At 50.9% G+C, this 20255-nt stretch overlaps 1 protein-coding gene across 1 annotated transcript in view; it reads left to right on the forward strand.

Moving 5' to 3' along the window:
* nfia (nuclear factor I/A) overlaps positions 1-19787 on the forward strand; it is a 43284-nt gene extending 23497 nt beyond the window's left edge. The window contains 8 exon segments of the mRNA XM_053431523.1: positions 300-417; positions 1600-1727; positions 9318-9464; positions 12556-12569; positions 12571-12735; positions 14072-14234; positions 14805-14893; positions 19489-19787. Of these exon segments, the coding sequence (XP_053287498.1) occupies positions 300-417; positions 1600-1727; positions 9318-9464; positions 12556-12569; positions 12571-12735; positions 14072-14234; positions 14805-14893; positions 19489-19503 (839 nt within the window). The 3' untranslated portion in view covers positions 19504-19787.
* The last annotated feature ends 468 nt before the right edge of the window (positions 19788-20255 follow it).

The following is a 20255-nucleotide window of genomic DNA, read 5'->3' on the forward strand; positions in this document are numbered from 1 at the left end:
GCAGGCGGACAACAGAATAAAAGAAATATAAACAGGACAAGAGAATACAATTTTTTATTTAAAAGTTAAATAAAAAAAAAATATAGAATTCAATGTAACATTTTTTTACAAAAAGTTGTAAACAGGACCCAAGCAGCTATTCTTTCGGGTTCAGGATGGTGTTGTACAGTCGGACAGCAGAGGGGGGGGGGGGGGGGGGGGCAGCGGGTGGAGCATAGTATACATACTATTATATATATAATCAGTGACTGTACATAAAGAGTAAAGGTGTATAATGTATTTCTCTCTCTCTGTCATAGCTCCCATTGCAGCTGGTACTGGTCCTAACTTCTCATTGGCCGACCTGGACAGCTCCTCCTACTACAGCATGAGTCCAGGAGCCATGAGGAGACCCCTGCCCAGCACCTCCTCTTCCAGGTACACACACACACACACACACACACACACACACACACACACACTCACACACATTAGCATGTTTAATATACATATGAATATCCATGTGTCACAGAGCTGTGTGTCCTTAGTAGTACTGTTTCATGTTTAGCCTTCTGAAAGCTGAACTACAGTCGACTAAGACACACACACACACACACACACACACACACACAGACACACACGCTTGCAGGGATTGCCCTGACCTCCTCTGTTAAATCGATGCGGTCACAAGAGTCGTCTGTCTGTCTGCTGAGATACCTGCCCTGCAGCACGCACCACACACACACAAACACACACACACACACACACACACACACAATACTCTGAATCACTGACTCAGACAAGCTGTGTGTGTGTGTGTGTGTCCTCCCTCTCTCTCTCTCTCTCTCTCTCGCTGCTCTCTGACTCTGGACACCTCTCCAGAGACATCCTACACACACACACACACACACACACACACACACACACACACACACACACACACACACACACAGCTGCAGGGCGATATAGCAGATCCTTATGGAAATGCCAAAGTCTTTACTAATGTCAAAGAATTTTCATTCATATAGATGTCAGTGTGGAGGCAGGGCCACACACACACACACACACACACACACACACACACACACACAGAGTAGCAGGACAGGACGTATAAACTCTGCTGTGGACAGATCAGTGTTGTTGTTGACATCTCGTTCACACCGGCGTCTCATCAGCTGAACATCTGGAACCTCCTCGTGTTTCCAAGAGGACGTCTTCGTCTTCGTCCTCAGATATTTGTGTTCTTCCAGTTTGACGTGCATCAGGTGTTAGAAACCTCAGGAGGCTTCTGGACTCGTGCTGTAGTGGAGACGCTGTGTTCTCACATACAGAACCTCAGGAACACGCCAGGAACACGTCAGGAACACGTCAGGAACACGTCAGAACAGTTCTTGTCTGAAAGCATCTATTCAAAAACCACCTCACTCATGAACACAGAGCTCAACTAAATATATCCCCACGTGGAGCTGCAGGGGGCGCTGTAACAGTTACAGAGGGCTGCTGTAACACAAAGTGTAAATATTGTAAAAACTCCTGACTCTTTGTCATCACGTGATCTTGTTTGTGTTATTATCAGACTGTGATGTGTGTGTGTGTGTGTGTGTGTGTGTGTGTGTCCAGCTCTGCCAAGAGGATAAAGTGCATGGAGGAGGACGTGGACAGTCCAGGGGAGGAGTCGTACTACCCGGGTCAGGGTCGATCCCCGGGCAGCGGCAGTCAGGCCAGCAGCTGGCACGACGTGGAGCCAGGTACAAACCCCCCCCACTCTCTATATAACCTGCCCCCCCACCCCACCCCCCCTCCAGACCTTCAACCCCACACCTAATATACCCCCCCCCCCCCCCCGCCTCCACCATACACACAGACTTCATGCACATCCCAACTTTAACCTGCCTAACCTTCCAGAGCAGCTTTGGAAACAGCTTCTGTAACAGTGTGACTCTCGCGGGGGGGGGGGGGGGGGGGGAGTGAGTAGTTCCCTCTCTCTGATTGGCTGGAGGTTTTCTGTTACTCATCATTAAATCTGAATTGGAGTGAATTCATTTCCCTCAGAACAGCCGAGTCATCGTTCACGTTGTTCATCTGAATGGATCATGAATCATCTTTGGAGCAGATTAAATCATTATTGGTCCAAACTAACAATACTTTTTAAAAAGTCAATGGACCCTAAATAAAGTTTATTCTCCAACCAATGAGAACTTGGTTGTATGAGAGTGAATCGACCAATCAGGCAACAGGAGACTTCAGCCCCTCACACTCCAACCGTTTCCACCGTGATGATCTGAGGATTTAATAACTTCACGTCCTGTCCTCAGCAGTGAGACACAAGTCGTCTGTCCTCAGCAGTGAGACGCCTGTCGTGTGTCCCCAGCAGAGAGACACAAGTCGTCTGTCCTCAGCAGTGAGACGCCGGTCGTCTGTCCTCAGCAGTGAGACGCCAGTCGTCTGTCCTCGGCAGAGAGATGCCAGGTCGTCTGTCCTAAGCAGTGAGACGCCAGTCGTCTGTCCCGGCAGTGAGACGCCAGTCGTCTGTCCTCGGCAGAGAGACGCCAGTCGTCTGTCCTAAGCAGTGAGACGCCAGTCGTCTGTCCTCAGCAGTGAGACGCCAGTCGTCTGTCCTCGGCAGTGAGACGCCAGTCGTCTGTCCTCGGCAGAGAGACGCCAGTCGTCTGTCCTAAGCAGTGAGACGCCAGTCGTCTGTCCCCGGCAGTGAGACGCCAGTCGTCTGTCCTCGGCAGAGAGACGCCAGTCGTCTGTCCTCGGCAGTGAGACGCCAGTCGTCTGTCCTCGGCAGTGAGACGCCTGTCGTCTGTCCTCGGCAGAGAGACGCCGGTCGTCTGTCCTCGGCAGTGAGACGCCGGTCGTCTGTCCCCGGCAGTGAGACGCCGGTCGTCTGTCCCCGGCAGAGAGACGCCGGTCGTCTGTCCCCGGCAGTGAGACGCCGGTCGTCTGTCCTCGGCAGTGAGACGCCGGTCGTCTGTCCTCGGCAGTGAGACGCCGGTCGTCTGTCCTCGGCAGAGAGACGCCGGTCGTCTGTCTTCGGCAGTGAGACGCCGTCGTCTGTCCTCGGCAGTGAGACGCCGGTCGTCTGTCCTCGGCAGAGAGACGCCGGTCGTCTGTCCTCGGCAGTGAGACGCCAGTCGTCTGTCCTCGGCAGTGAGACGCCAGTCGTCTGTCCTCGGCAGAGAGACGCCAGTCGTCTGTCCTCAGCAGTGAGACGCCAGTCGTCTGTCCTCGGCAGTGAGTCGTCTGTCCTAAGCAGTGAGACGCCAGTCGTCTGTCCTAAGCAGTGAGACGCCAGTCGTCTGTCCTAAGCAGTGAGACGCCAGTCGTCTGTCCTCAGCAGAGAGACGCCAGTCGTCTGTCCTCAGCAGTGAGTCGTCTGTCCTAAGCAGTGAGACGCCAGTCGTCTGTCCTCAGCAGTGAGTCGTCTGTCCTAAGCAGTGAGACGCCGGTCGTCTGTCCTCGGCAGAGAGACGCCGGTCGTCTGTCCTCGGCAGTGAGACGCCGGTCGTCTGTCCTCGGCAGTGAGACGCCGGTCGTCTGTCCTCGGCAGTGAGACGCCAGTCGTCTGTCCTCAGCAGTGAGACGCCAGTCGTCTGTCCTAAGCAGTGAGACGCCAGTCGTCTGTCCTCAGCAGAGAGACGCCAGTCGTCTGTCCTCAGCAGTGAGTCGTCTGTCCTAAGCAGTGAGACGCCGGTCGTCTGTCCTCGGCAGAGAGACGCCGGTCGTCTGTCCTCGGCAGTGAGACGCCGGTCGTCTGTCCTCGGCAGTGAGACGCCGGTCGTCTGTCCTCGGCAGAGAGACGCCGGTCGTCTGTCCTCGGCAGTGAGACGCCAGTCGTCTGTCCTCGGCAGTGAGACGCCAGTCGTCTGTCCTCGGCAGAGAGACGCCAGTCGTCTGTCCTCAGCAGTGAGACGCCAGTCGTCTGTCCTCAGCAGTGAGTCGTCTGTCCTAAGCAGTGAGACGCCAGTCGTCTGTCCTAAGCAGTGAGACGCCAGTCGTCTGTCCTCAGCAGAGAGACGCCAGTCGTCTGTCCTCAGCAGTGAGTCGTCTGTCCTAAGCAGTGAGACGCCAGTCGTCTGTCCTAAGCAGTGAGACGCCAGTCGTCTGTCCCCAGCAGTGAGACGCCAGTCGTCTGTCCTCAGCAGAGAGACGCCAGTCGTCTGTCCCCAGCAGTGAGACGCCAGTCGTCTGTCCTCAGCAGAGAGACGCCAGTCGTCTGTCCCCAGCAGTGAGACGCCAGTCGTCTGTCCTCCGCAGTGAGACGCCAGTCGTCTGTCCTCAGCAGTGAGACGCCAGTCGTCTGTCCTCAGCAGAGAGACGCCAGTCGTCTGTCCTCAGCAGTGAGACGCCAGTCGTCTGTCCTCAGCAGTGAGTCGTCTGTCCTAAGCAGTGAGACGCCAGTCGTCTGTCCTCAGCAGTGAGTCGTCTGTCCCCGGCAGTGAGACGCCAGTCGTGTGTCCTCAGCAGTGAGACACAAGTCGTCTGTCCTCAGCAGTGAGACACAAGTCGTCTGTCCTCAGCAGTGAGACGCCAGTCGTCTGTCCTCGGCAGAGAGACGCCAGTCGTCTGTCCTCAGCAGTGAGACGCCAGTCGTCTGTCCTCAGCAGTGAGACGCCAGTCGTCTGTCCTCAGCAGTGAGTCGTCTGTCCTAAGCAGTGAGACGCCAGTCGTCTGTCCTAAGCAGTGAGACGCCAGTCGTCTGTCCTCAGCAGAGAGACGCCAGTCGTCTGTCCTCAGCAGTGAGTCGTCTGTCCTAAGCAGTGAGACGCCAGTCGTCTGTCCTCAGCAGAGAGACGCCAGTCGTCTGTCCTCAGCAGAGAGACGCCAGTCGTCTGTCCCCAGCAGTGAGACGCCAGTCGTCTGTCCTCGGCAGAGAGACGCCAGTCGTCTGTCCTCGGCAGAGAGACGCCAGTCGTCTGTCCTCGGCAGTGAGACGCCAGTCGTCTGTCCTCGGCAGAGAGACGCCAGTCGTCTGTCCCCAGCAGTGAGACGCCAGTCGTCTGTCCTCCGCAGTGAGACGCCAGTCGTCTGTCCTCAGCAGTGAGACGCCAGTCGTCTGTCCTCAGCAGTGAGACGCCAGTCGTCTGTCCTCAGCAGAGAGACGCCAGTCGTCTGTCCCCAGCAGTGAGACGCCAGTCGTCTGTCCTCCGCAGTGAGACGCCAGTCGTCTGTCCTCAGCAGTGAGACGCCAGTCGTCTGTCCTCAGCAGTGAGACGCCAGTCGTCTGTCCTCAGCAGTGAGTCGTCTGTCCCCGGCAGTGAGACGCCAGTCGTGTGTCCTCAGCAGTGAGACACAAGTCGTCTGTCCTCAGCAGTGAGACACAAGTCGTCTGTCCTCAGCAGTGAGACGCCAGTCGTCTGTCCTCAGGCAGAGACGCCAGTCGTCTGTCCTCAGCAGTGAGACGCCAGTCGTCTGTCCTCAGCAGTGAGTCGTCTGTCCTAAGCAGTGAGACGCCAGTCGTCTGTCCTAAGCAGTGAGACGCCAGTCGTCTGTCCTCAGCAGAGAGACGCCAGTCGTCTGTCCTCAGCAGTGAGTCGTCTGTCCTAAGCAGTGAGACGCCAGTCGTCTGTCCTCAGCAGAGAGACGCCAGTCGTCTGTCCTCAGCAGAGAGACGCCAGTCGTCTGTCCCCAGCAGTGAGACGCCAGTCGTCTGTCCTCGGCAGAGAGACGCCAGTCGTCTGTCCTCGGCAGAGAGACGCCAGTCGTCTGTCCTCGGCAGTGAGACGCCAGTCGTCTGTCCTCGGCAGTGAGACGCCAGTCGTCTGTCCTCCGCAGTGAGACGCCAGTCGTCTGTCCTCAGCAGTGAGACGCCAGTCGTCTGTCCTCAGCAGTGAGACGCCAGTCGTCTGTCCTCAGCAGAGAGACGCCAGTCGTCTGTCCCCAGCAGTGAGACGCCAGTCGTCTGTCCTCCGCAGTGAGACGCCAGTCGTCTGTCCTCGGCAGTGAGACGCCAGTCGTCTGTCCTCGGCAGAGAGACGCCAGTCGTCTGTCCTCCGCAGTGAGACGCCAGTCGTCTGTCCCTCAGCAGTGAGACGCCAGTCGTCTGTCCTCAGCAGTGAGACGCCAGTCGTCTGTCCTCAGCAGTGAGTCGTCTGTCCCCGGCAGTGAGACGCCAGTCGTGTGTCCTCAGCAGTGAGACACAAGTCGTCTGTCCTCAGCAGTGAGACGCCTGTCGTGTGTCCCCAGCTGCAGCTGAAGAGTGAAGCTGAACTGAGATCAGTTAAAAACACTCTGAAGTTATTAACAACCAGAGTTTATCTCCAGTATTCAGCAGGAAACTGAATTCTGAACAGTTTAGTGGATTTGTCACAGCAGCTGCCCTTCAGGTCCAGGAAGCAGAGGATCATGGGTAATATGAGACAGAGCCCAACAGAGTTAATCATGCGTGGCTGCAGGGGGCGCTGTAACCGTTACACAGAAGAAAACTAAAGTGAAGGTTGATGGTTCACTGCTGAGGACGTTGTGTTGAGGTTCTAGCTCCGCCTCCTCCACATGGAACCAATCAGATCGCACGGACACACGGACCTGCGGGGGGGTTAGCAGGTTAATGTGACCCCAGATATCACTGTGGGTGGGATCAGACTATTTCCTGGTCTTCACTCAGTGATGGTTGAGGTTCTGCCTCCACCTCTCTCTCTCTCTCTCTCTCTCTCGCTCCGTCAGTATATTCATGCTTCTTTTCTTTTTCTTTCCTCTTTTCGTTTCTGTTCTTTCTCTCTTGCGTTGGAAAGCTGGATATAAGCTGCGTGGCTCTCTAGCTAGCTCGTTCATCTCCCGACAAGGTAAACATGTGAACACGCCTTCTGTCTACGTGTCTGTGAAACCTCCTCCTGCTGCTCCTCTTCTTCTAGCTCCTCCTCCTGCTCCTCTTCTTCTTCCTCCTGCTGCTCCTCTTCTTCTTCCTCCTGCTCCTGCTCCTCTTCTTCTAGCTCCTCCTCCTGCTCCTCTTCTTCTAGCTCCTCCTCCTGCTCCTCTTCTTCTTCCTCCTGCTCCTGCTCCTCTTCTTCTTCCTCCTCCTCCTGCTCCTCTTCTTCTAGCTCCTCCTCCTGCTCCTCTTCTTCTTCCTCCTGCTCCTGCTCCTCTTCTTCTTCCTCCTGCTCCTGCTCCTCTTCTTTTTCCTCCTCCTCCTGCTCCTCTTCTTCTAGCTCCTCCTCCTGCTCCTCTTCTTCTTCCTCCTGCTCCTGCTCCTCTTCTTCTTCCTCCTGCTCCTGCTCCTCTTCTTCTAGCTCCTCCTCCTGCTCCTCTTCTTCTTCCTCCTGCTCCTGCTCCTCTTCTTCTTCCTCCTCCTCCTGCTCCTCTTCTTCTAGCTCCTCCTCCTGCTCCTCTTCTTCTTCCTCCTGCTCCTGCTCCTCTTCTTCTTCCTCCTGCTCCTGCTCCTCTTCTTCTAGCTCCTCCTCCTGCTCCTCTTCTTCTTCCTCCTGCTCCTGCTCCTCTTCTTCTTCCTCCTGCTCCTGCTCCTCTTCTTCTTCCTCCTGCTCCTGCTCCTCTTCTTCTTCCTCCTCCTCCTGCTCCTCTTCTTCTAGCTCCTCCTCCTGCTCCTCTTCTTCTTCCTCCTGCTCCTGCTCCTCTTCTTCTTCCTCCTGCTCCTGCTCCTCTTCTTCTTCCTCCTCCTCCTGCTCCTCTTCTTCTAGCTCCTCCTCCTGCTCCTCTTCTTCTTCCTCCTGCTCCTGCTCCTCTTCTTCTTCCTCCTCCTACTGCTCCTCTTCTTCTTCCTCCTGCTCCTGCTCCTCTTCTTCTTCTTCCTCCTGCTCCTGCTCCTCTTCTTCTTCCTCCTCCTTCTGCTCCTCTTCTTCTTCCTCCTGCTCCTGCTCCTCTTCTTCTTCCTCCTCCTCCTGCTCCTCTTCTTCCCCAATCCTCCTTCTCTTCCTCTTCTACTTCCTCCTCCTTCTGCTGCTCTTCTTCCTCCTCCTCCTCCCCAATCCTCCTTCTCTTCCTCTTCTTCTTCCTCCTCCTCCTCCTCCACTTTCTCATCCTCCTCTTCCTCCTCTCCTGGATGGGTTTTGGTTTGTCGTCTTTGGTGTCGTGACGTGTCTGGTTTAGTCTGGTAGATATTTGTTTGCTCCTACTTCTTTACTCTTCCTCTCTTCCTCCCTCTTCCTCCTCTTCCTCCTCTTCCTCCTCTTTTCCACCCTTCCTTTCCTTCCTGCACTTCTCTCTTTTTTCCTTTTGTTTTCTTTCCCCCCTCTCTTCCTACTTTTCCTCTGTACTTATTTAATGTCTGAGTCGTGGTCGTGAAGAGTCTGTGGTGCAGCTCCCCCCCCCCCCCCCCCACCTCCACCACCACCCTGGCCACCCCGCAGCATGCTGATGACATCATCATGACTGTTTATTTATTGGTTGATGCCTGCAACGGAAAAAGTGCTGTGTGTGTGTCTGTGTGTGTGTGTGTGTGTGTGTCTGTGTGTGTCTGTGTCTCTCTGTGTGTGTGTGTGTGTGTGTGTGTGTGTGTGTGTGTGTGTGTGTGTGTGTGAGTGTGTGTGATCACAGCTCAGAAAAAAGTTGAGAAGAGGAAGGAAGGATGAGAGGTTTTAGATGGAAAGATAGAAAGTGCTGAGCAGACTGTCTCGATTCCACCTGACAAAACCTCTCCAATTGTTCATCACTCTCACACACACACACACACACACACACACACACACACACACACACACACACACACACACTAACACACACAGCAGACAGCAGTTCCAACACTCTGAGGAAACAGTGTATTATTTCATATCAATATATTCTTAATAAATAAGTTTCCAGCAAAGTGTTAAAACAGCAGATGAAATAATTAAAAACTGTTTGAATATTTACAAGCTTTATAAAACTTTATGACTGAGACCAGGAGAAAGATTCCGTATGAATATGAAGTTCAGAAGTGACATGAACAGTTGGAGGTGAAGTATTCGAGCTCCTCAGAATCCAAACTCACAATCCGCTCAGAGGGATTCTTTTATGTTTCAAAAAAATCAGCTCATATTTCTTAATCTCATTGTTTTTGTCAAGTTATAAGTTTACAGTTTCTTATTTTTGCGTCAGAGTGTTTGGTCCATTCGAATCAAGTAAATACACAACATCTGATTTAACAACACAACTTTGTGTTGCATGTGCGCTGTAAATATTTTCTTCAACGACAATTTTCTTCCGTTTTAATAAACGTTAGCAATAAAAAGTTGTTGACACCTGCACACGTCCACACTGCCCCCCCCCAAAATCCCTTGGCCCCTCCCTCCCTGGTTTCCAGCCCCGCCCACGCCCTCCGCCCCGCTGGATCCGCACATACATGTAAACACACAACTCTGACGCAAGCCGCTCCTCATCCTCATCCTCATGGTTCTTGGCAGGGAGGCCGTCGCCCGCTGCCGCTCTACAGAGGTCAGAGAAGTCTGGTTTCTGCGCCTCCTCCTCCACCTCCTCCTCTTCTTCTTTCTCCTCTTCCCCCCGAACGGCTTTCACACACCATCACCGGCCCGTCATTACCTGGCCTCGAGGTGGGTCCTCAATAGTCAACCCCCAACGCCCCCCCCACCCCCACCAACACCACCTTTCTCACTCCTCCTCCCACACACACACACACACCTCCTCCCCCCCTCCCTCCTGTCAGTCACTGTGGGTTTTGTCAAGAGGAGTCATATCAGAGGATGTAGCTGTAGAGACTCAGGCAGGGTGCTGCACTGTGTGTGTGTGTGTGTGTGTGTGTGTGTGTGTGTGTATGTGTGTGTGTGTGTGTGTGTGTGTGTGTGTGTGTGTGTGTGTGTGTGTGTGTGTGTCTGTGTGTGGGTTTGTGTGTGTGTGTGTGTGATCAGATTCATTGAATCAGGTTTTTTATTGAATACAAAAGAAAACACAAGATATCGTCATAGACCAAAGATCAGTGTCTCCTCCATCCCACCATCCTTCATCCTCCTCCTCCTTCTCCCTCCTACTCCTGGTCATCTCCATCCTTCGTCCTCCTCCTCCTTGTAACTTCATCCCTCCATCCTTCGTCCTCCTCCTCCTGGTCACCTCAATCCTTCGTCCTCCTCCTCCTTGTAACTTCATCCCTCCTCCTCCTTCTCCCTCCTACTCCTGGTCATCTCCATCCCTCCATCCTCCCTTCCTCCTCCTGGTCACCTCATCACCCCTCCTCCTCCTCCTGGTCAACTCCATCCCTCCATCCTTCCTCCTCCTACTCCTGGTCCCCTCCATCCCTCCGTCCTCCCTCCTCCTCCTCCTGGTCACCTCCATCCCTCCGTCCTCCCTCCTCCTCCTCCTGGTCACCTCCATCCCTCCATTCTTCCTCCTCCTCCTCCTGCAGTACAAATGACGAAGCTCTGCCGTCCTGATTCTCCTCCTCCTTTTTATCGTTTATCAATCCACCTTTTTATGGCAAAAATCTTCTTCATGGAAAAGTTGGCAGGGAAGAGGGGAGCAGGAGGAGGAGGAGGAGGGAGGGAGGGGGGGAGCAGTGAGCTGAGGCAATTTGCAAAGTGGAACTAATCCCAGGTTCTTTCTTCTGTGTTCGACACACAGGCCACCAGGACTCAATACCACACACACACACACACTCACACACAGAAACACACACGCGTAGATTCACTCACACAAGTAGACACACTCACACACACACACGTAGACACACTCACACACACGTAGACACACACACACACAAACACTCAACGAAACACACACCCTCGCACACAGAAACACACACAGAAACACACTCACAGACACACTCACACACGCTGCTGTTAGAGGCAGACTCAGACATTTTGGTGAAACCTCCTGTCTCCATCGATATGAACTGAGTCTCCGTCCGTTCACACTTTAATCAGCTGTGTGCCGTTTGTGTTGAGGCTGTGATGAACGCTGCCGCCTCCAGGGGGCGCCGGCTCAAATACATCTTTACACTTGGCCATCACATCTCAGAGACTCTGTGCTGTCTAAGTTACTTTTCACTTTCGAGGTGTTTGTTTCTCTTTCAGAATAAAAATAAATTATCCAAACCCAACATCCACATTACAGATGGAACCAAAGCTAATTAGCTTAGCTTAGCATAAAGACTGTAAACAGGGGGAAACATTAGCCTAATTTTGATCAAACACACAAACATGAACTTGTCTAAAGTTCAGTCACAAACAAAAAGAGAGAAATTCTAATTTCATATTAAATTCAGTGTGAACGTCGGAGAGATGCTAAAACATTAGAAAAGTTGTGTAATTAATGTTTAATCACATTTTGTTTAAGAGCACAACCTCTGAAGACACACACACACACACACGTACTCATACATTATGTTAAACACACACAGGTGGTTGGGATTAGGGCTATTTTACTGTGTGTGTGTGTGTGTGTGTGTGTGTGTGTGAGTGTGTTTGTTCTGTCTTTGTGTGAGAGAGAGAGATAGTGTGTATTTGTGTGTTTGATTGTGTGTGTGTGTAAGAGAGAGGGCAGAGAAAGCCATCCATCCAAGGATTACTGTAAACACACACACACTCGCTCAGTGTGTATTGTCACAGTGATAAATCACAGCAGACTTTAAGTGAATTAGTGCAGCAGCTTTAACTCTCCATCCCTCTCTCTCTCTCTCTCTCTCTCTCTCCTTCTCTACCTCTCTCCATCTCTCTCCCTCTCTCTGTCTCCATCCCTCTCTCTCCTCTTCTCTCTCTCTCTCCTTCTCTACCTCTCCATCTCTCTCCCTCTCTCTGTCTCCATCCCTCTCTCTCCTCTTCTCTCTCTTCCTCTTTCTCTCTCCATCCCTCTCTCTCCACCCCTCTCTCTCTCTCTCTGTCTCCATCCCCCTCTCTCCTCCTCTCTCTCTTCCTCTTTCTCTTTCTCTCCCTCTCTCCCTCTCTCTCCATCCCTCTCTCTCACTCTCCCTCTCTCTCCATCCCTCTCCCTCTCTCTCTCTCCATCCCTCTCTCTTTTACTCACTCTCTTTCTCTCTCTCTCTTCCTCAGTCCCTCTCATTTCCAGTCTCTCTCTCTCTCTCTTCCTCTTTCTCTCTCTCTCCCTCTCTCCCTCTCTCTCAATCCCTCTCTCTCTCTCCCTCTCTCTGTCTCTATCCCTCTCTCTCTTCCTCTCTGTCTTCCTCTTTCCCTCTCTCTCTCTCTCTCCCTCTCTCTCCATCCCCCCCTCTCTCTCTCTCTCTCTCTCTCTCTCTCCGCCCAGAGCTCCATACATCACCGTCCTTAACGAGGCCGCAGCCACTAACGAGCAATCAGAGAATATTAGACCAATTAGAGGCTTAATTAGATCAGAGGGCAGGAGGGGAGGAAAGGGGAACAGGGAAAGAAGAGTAGAGGAGGAGCGAGGGAAGGAAAGAAGAGAAGGAAACAATGTTCGTCCACTTCCACTCTCTTGTTTTGATTGACAGCTAGTGTGAGAGGTGCATTGTGGTTGTTGTCATCGTTTCATCTGCTCTGTGTCCGTCATCATGTATTTGCATGTCAAGCCACGCCTCCTTTTATTAACCTCTCCCCCCCCTCCTCCTCTCTCTCCCCCTCCCTGACTTATGTGTCTACCTCGCTCTCCCAACTTCCCTCTCGCTTAATAACTTGTTCTCTCTCTCTCTCGCCCTCACCTCACCCCTCTCCCCCACAGCGAGCCCTCATGCCCCCCCCCTCCAGCCTCCACTTCTCCTCCTCCCCCATTCTGCAGCAGCCCGGCTCCTACTTCTCTCACCCGGCCATCAGGTATCACCCACAGGAGACGCTCAAGGAGTTCGTCCAACTGGTCTGTCCTGACTCCGCCCAGCAGGGAGGACAGGTGGGCTTCCTCAACGTAAGCACACGCACTCACACACACCCACACACACGAAAACACACACACACACATTCAGAGGTACACACACTGAGACACATCTGAGCTGGGATTTCCAGCCTCTGCAAGGGATCAGTATCAGTCTGCAGAAAACACTGCAGTGTGTGCGTGTGTGTGTGTCTGTGAGTGTGTGTGTGTGTGTGCCCTCTGTCTGCAGTGAGATAGCTGATATATCTTTGTCTAGACACTGAATCAATACACCCTCCACCTCCCTACCACACACACACACACACACACACAGTATTTTTTGCATACGTAGTAGAACTGGTCTCTTGTCCTCGTGTTCTGATGGATCACAGATTAGAAGATTTCCATCTGTTAGTGAGTGATGTGAGGCAGAGCTCCGGCCGGTGGGCAGCTCCACACGGGACCGGAGCTCGACTCATGAACCAGAACCAGAGTTCACACAGGGTCTTACAAAGTGTCACTTTCAGTCATCTGAGTTTTAGCTGCTTCCACCGTGTCTCTTAGTGATGCAGATATGAACCTGATCTGATAACTGATCTCAGTTCAGCTTGTCTGAGAGATAACCTGGACTCAGCTACTTCCCCTCCAGTTCTGATCAAGTGAATCTGGGCATCACAGCAGCCTCTTGTTTCGTCACCTTTGACCTTTGAGAGCGGCCCCAAGAGGCACCGATCAACACATGACAGATACTTTACAACAAGTAGAACAGACGCAGCTCTGAGGGGAACAGGTGTGAAGTGTGTTCACCTGTGAACGTAGAGAGGAGGAGGAGGAGGAGAGACAGAAGGAGGCGCAGAGGTGAAGCGAGGTACTGTGGTATTATGACTATAGATTAGCAGGATAAAATGCAAACAGCAGCAGAATTCTTTATGACCAGCCAGGAAAAGTGCTGACACTCACACACACACACACACACTCACACACACTCTCACACATACTCAAACACACACTCACACACACTCTCACACATACTCAAACACACACGCACACACATACTCAAACACACACTCACACACACTCTCACACATACTCAAACACACACTCACACACACTCAAACACAGACTCACACGCACTCTCACACACACTCAAACAGACACACACTCTCACACACTCTCACACACGCTCTCACACACACTCACACTCATTCACACACAGACTCACACACACACACACTCAGAGGACAGCTCAGAGTTGAGCTGTTACAGGTTCACTTGGTTACCAACCTGTTGATGTGTATTATTATTGTGTGTGTGTATTTTGTGTATTTATACATACATTGTTATTTAATGTTTTAACTCTGTGCCCCCCCCCCCCCCCTCTCGTCTCCAGCCAAATGGTAGCTCCCAGGGAAAGGTCCACAACCCGTTCCTCCCGACACCCATGCTGCCTCCCCCTCCCCCTCCCCCGATGGCCCGTCCCGTCCCACTGCCTGTCGACGCCAAGCCCCCCTCCACCTCCTCCGAGGGGGGAGGCCACTCACCCACCTCGCCCAGTGAGTGCACACACACACACACACACACACACACACACACACACACAAATCTTTCTTAACTTTTATTTCACATTCAGCTGCATGAATCCTGTAGATTTTAAAACATCTTTGCAGCATGTTTCCCTGGAGGCCAACACGCCTCCACAACAAAAGAAAAGATTATATGAATCTTTAAATTATTAATCAAATATCTGAAGAACTCTTCCTCGTCTGTGTGGAGTGAATCTTATCGTGTTTGGATTAAATTTAACTTCAGGGTTCAGAGAAACATTTTTGTCATTTGGCAAAAACAAACTCAGTTGATGCCAAAATATTTAATCCTACTAACACTCATAGACATTTATATATAATATCATCATCACTCTGACCCAGATCTTCTCAGTAGTTCTTAAACCTTTATTAGAACTTTGTCATCAGTCCGTTCTGTGAACAGTGATGAACAGTAAAGTTTGTTTCCACAGATCAAGACTCAAAGTTTCTTTTGTTTTCAGTGTTTTTCTGATGAAACCGACTGTGATGACAACACAAATAATGTGTGTGTTTGTGTGCGTGTGTGTGTGTGTTGTGCAGCCTACTCCACCCCCACTACATCTCCAGCCCAGCGGTTCGTCAGCGTTGGACCCAGAGACCCCGGCTTTAATATCCCTCAGCAGCCACAGGTAACACAACCACACACACAACCACACACACAACCACACACACAACCACACACAACCACACTCCCAAACCTTTCTGTCCAGATGGGACCTGGCAGCCAATCAGAGAGCTGCACTGGTTGTGGTGTGAATCCTGGTAAACACAGAGGGGAAGAAAAGAGACAGTTAACATTTACCACAGAGCAGGGGGTCAGTGAAGGCAACACCTAGAGTGTGTGTGTGTGTGTGTGTGTGTGTGTGTGTGTCCAGGTCAGGGTCTGTTTGCCAGCTGATTTATGAAGAGTGTATCGATCGGGCAGCCTTGACTTAACTCATCACACACACACGACAGTGAAGTGGGACTTCTCTTGTTGACAATCGAGACATGTTTGATTGTGTTAGTGTGTGTTCGTGTTGGTGTGCGTGCGTGTATGTGTGTGTGCTGGTCCGCTGTAGATTTATTGATTGTGTCATACACTTATGCACACACACACACACACACTCCTGGAGACTTGCGCCAGGTGTTGAAATTACTGCCAGAAACAGACTTGTTATTTATTCTTCTTATTATTATTATTTGTCTCTTTGTGTCTCTCTGTCTCTGTGTCTTTGTGTCTCTGGGACTCTGGGACTTTATGTTTCTGTGACTCTGGGACTCTGTGTCTCTGTGTCTTTGTGTCTCTGTGACTCTGGGACTTTATGTCTCTGTGTCTCTGGGACTTTGTGTCTTTGTGTCTTTGTGTCTCTGTGTCTTTGTGTCTCTGGGACTCTGGGACTTTGTGTCTCTGTGTCTTTGTGTCTCTGTGACTCTGGGACTTTATGTCTCTGTGTCTCTGGGACTTTGTGTCTTTGTGTCTCTGGGATTCTGGGACTCTGGGACTTTGTATCTCTGTGTCTTTGTGTCTCTGGGACTCTTGTGTCTCTGTGTCTTTGTTTCTCTGGGACTCTTGTGTCTCTGTGACTTTGTGTCTCTGGGACTCTTGTGTCTCTGTGTCTTTGTGTCTCTGGGACTCTTGTGTCTCTGGGACTCTGGGACTTTGTGTCTCTGTGTCTCTGTGTCTTTGTGTCTCTGTGTCTCTGTGATTTTGTGTCTCTGTGTCTCTGGGACACTGTTGACGTCTCTTTCTTATGAAAGTTGATTTCACTCCAGTGAGGACGAGATGAGGGGACGTCTCAGGACCTGTCAATGGGGACATGTTACATGTTGTTGCTTTTGTGGGGACATTATTCAAGTGTTTTAAAAAAGACTTTGAGATTGTCCTCACAAGTATTACATTATTAAATGTGTTAATGTACAATAAATGTGAAGCATTAGATGGACAGGGGACGCCACGCTGCGACCTCAGAGGACAACACACACAGAGAGACAGAAGTCCCCATGGGCGGTCGACATCAGGCTTGTGTGTGAGAGAGAGAGAGAGAGAGAGACAGAGAGAGAGAGAGAGAGACAGAGAGAGAGAGACAGAGAGAGAGAGAGAGACAGAGAGAGAGAGAGAGACAGAGAGAGAGACAGAGAGAGAGAGAGACAGAGAGAGAGAGAGAGAGAGAGAGAGAGAGAGAGACAGAGAGAGAGAGAGAGAGAGAGAGACACACATGGGGACACCCCCTCCTCTCCTCGCCATGGTTACCTACTGGTCAGTCTGTGCATTCCCGTGTGTTTGGGGGGGGGGTGGGGGGGGGGGGGGGGGGGGGGCAGTGTGCTGGTTACTGTGGGCGACGGGGGAGTGGGCATCATATTGTGCCAACACACAAAAACACACACAAACACACACACAGGCATTATACCCACTACTATACAACAAGCAGCCATGACCTGATTAGTATGTGTGTGTGTTGTGGGGGGGGGGGATCATCATCTGTCTCTATGTCCCATTTGCACATAACCTTCAAGGTGAAGTTCACACACATAGTAAAACACCACACCCACCCCACTGTGTGTGTCTGTGTGTGTGTGTGTGTGTGTGTGTGTGTGTGTGTGTGTGTGTGTGTGTGTGTGTGTGAAGTGCTGACTCAGGGCGAGACAGGTCTGGGTGAGAGACATCGGAACAGAGAGAGAGAGAGATAACAGTGATGACCCTGTAAATAAACTCATCAGATTAAATCAGATTCGTTCAATATAATGAAAATGAGACGGAGCAGATTCAGTGTTTTAAACACTGAATGGTCGACACGTTAATATTTATCATATTAATTATAATAGAGAAACAATCAGGTTTAGTTCAGGTCAGTGACAACACTCAGGATCATGATGCTGATATTAGGGAGTAAAACATTTCAGATTCTGATATATTTAAAATAAGTTGTCCATGATTCTGATGATTATCAAACTCTACATGTGAACTGATGTTTTACAGGTCTCCCATAAAGTTACAACCAAATTTATAGAAGTTGAATATAAATGTTTTCTAATGTTGAATATAAACTTGAATCCACATTTTAATGCATTTTTTATTCAGTGAAATCAAAGTTTTCATTCCTGCAAATTGAAGTACAGATACAGATGTGACTCATAACATCAGATTCTTTAGAGACTGATTAATAAATCAAAACCAAACAGGATGAAGATTCACCGGCTGAATATTTCACAATATTCAGACCTTTATAAATGTGAAGTATCAAAGTTCAGTCTGTGTATCTGTTGGCTGAGATATAAAGTTTGTGACACATGACATGTGTGCGGAACGATAAAGAATCAAACTTCTTTAAATAAAACAGGAAACAACATAAATATCATATTTCCATCATGTTTTCTACCTTGAAGCTTTAACTGCTTCTCTTTTAATGATGATGTTGGTTTTAATCGCAGACGACTGGAGAATTAACTCACACATCTGTTTGACTCCTTATGAATCACATCAGAGGACCAGGACGTCTCTCCTTCATTTATTAAAGTTCAAATCTCTCTCTCTCTTCTTCTTCTTCTCTTCGTCTGAGTGACGAGTATCTTCAGTCTGAATCACAGCTGTCAGCATCAGCCCAGTGTGTGGTAACACTACTCCACACACACACACACACTCTCTCTCTCTCTCTGCCTGGCCTGAGTGAGTTTCATCTTCTCAGGACAGAGGGAGGAGCTGCAGTGCAGCGAGCGAGCGAGCGGGCGAGACACATAGAGATACACAGGGGAAGAGGGAGGGAGCGAGGGAGTGAGGGAGAAAAGTCCCAGCGTCAGCAAGTTGTATTGATTAAAAACTAACCTTCCAGTCTTCTCCTCTATCACTACACACTCACACACACACACACACACTCACACACACACACACTCACACACACACACACACACACACACACACACACACACACACAAAGCAATAGAATTACAACGAGTCAGGAACAACTCAGGTCTGAGTGCAGAGAAACCCTGCAACACACACACACACACACACACACACACACACACACACACACACTCAGGAAGAGAAACTATTTACCTTCATGTGTTTCATTTAAAAAACAAATGTTTAAAAGTGTGTAAGTGTGTCTTCACTTCAAATCAATATGTGTGTGTGTGTGTGTGTGTGTGTCTGTTTTTATCAAGAAGTGCGGCGCAGGACGGGAGGAGAGTAAAGAAAGAAAAGAAGAAGGGAGTGGTGGGGAGGTCTGCAGGGGGGGGGTGTAGGGGGGGTGATGCGGTTGCCTTGGCGATGGTAGTCACGTCCTGGGCCGTCTGGTTGTCCCTAGCAACGAGACGTGATGTAAGGCGGGGGGGAACTTGAACTCGGGCAGCGAGGAAGAGGAGGAAGAGGAGGAAGAGGAGGCAGAGGAGGAAGAGGAGGGAGAGGAGGCAGAGGAGGGAGAGGAGGGAGAGGTTCATGAAACGTGAACGATGCACCTTTGGCGATCGATACGGGCCAATCACAGATGGATTACACTCACACAGACACACACACACAGACACACACACACACACACACACACACAGGCTGGTTATATTGTGCACAAAGTGTCATAAAGTCCAAACTGAAGGAACCTGGTGCAGCAGCTCCAGACGGGTCCTGTGAGGAGCTGGTGGTGCCCCCTGCAGGCCACACTCATCTCAGCAGGAACCAGTCAGAAGTTTATAGAACCTGTTCTGCATCTGGTTTATTTCTTCTTTGTCCAAATAACAAGGGCTGTGAAATGCTGAAGAACATTTTATGTCCTGCATTGATCCTGGTTTGGGATTTTCTCATTATTTAAATTCATGGAATTTATTAATTTCTCTGTGATTAAAGGTTAATTTAATCACAGCTAAAGATTCTCTACCTGCTCTCAAAGTGTCTTTAACTGGAGATAAAGATCCAAACACTCAGTGGCATAAAGGTCCGGGCAACACTCAGCTGTCAATCATAACCCCCCAACCATTATGTGATCAAATAACTAATTCAAACCAAGCTGATCAAAAACACTGTAACAAAGATCAGAGAGATAAGAACGACCTGAACTGACAGAAACCTCTTTGCACACGTTTATTAAACGTCTACTCAGATCTGTTTGTATCACTGTCCTGTCTGCTAACATGGAGGAGGAGGGGTTATGATCTCTACTGCAGCCAGCCACCAGGGGGCGATGAAGATGCTGATCTGTGTTCACAGTGTGGCCTGATGTTAACGTGTGCCTTGTTGTCTCTGTCTCCTCAGTGGTACCTGGGATAAGGACCTCAGAGGCCCCTCCTCCCTCCACTCACCTGTATGACACACCGCTGCAGACTCCGCCTCCTCCAGCTGCAACAGAGAGACCCCTCATGCCCCGCCCCTACATCCCTCCTCTGCACCTGACTCCGCCCCACCAGCGCCATATAGAGACTCACAGCATCTGCATGGCTACAGCGGATCAAACGCACCCCCCCCCTGGTGGGAAACACCCGCCCTGTAAATGTCGATGTCCATATATAGTGCCAGCCCCCCCCCCCCCCCCACACACACAAACACACACACATACACACACACCACCAGACTGGGCAGAACAACCAGTCGAGGGAATGAGCCTTTAAAATCCCACAAGACTGAATCCCAGCTTCGCTACTGGGGGACGACTCTCCCATCATCCTCTGAGCTGTGGTCATCCAGTGGACTGCAGCGGTACTGGACCCCCCCCCCCCCCCCTCCAGGTGGTGGTAGGTCGGGGGGGAGGAGGTCGACCAGGCTCTTTTCCAAGGACACGGACCGGTGCTTAATGGAAAGGCCCGACCTGACGGGGAGGTGGTGCGGGCGCCAACAGAGGCCCCGCCCTTTTCCCATTCATAACAAAAACTAGACGTGGGGGTGGGGGGGTGGGGGGGGGGTTTAAACGTGGATTTGTTGATGTGAAGTGTTGCGACCAGACGCTGGTGGATCTGAGCTCGTTCATCTGGGAGACGTTGGCTTCATGGCTCATTGATTTTTCTCTCATTTCAGCTGGTCCCCTG

This window comes from Pleuronectes platessa, chromosome 9, assembly GCF_947347685.1.
Source record: "Pleuronectes platessa chromosome 9, fPlePla1.1, whole genome shotgun sequence".
NCBI lineage: Eukaryota > Metazoa > Chordata > Actinopteri > Pleuronectiformes > Pleuronectidae > Pleuronectes > Pleuronectes platessa.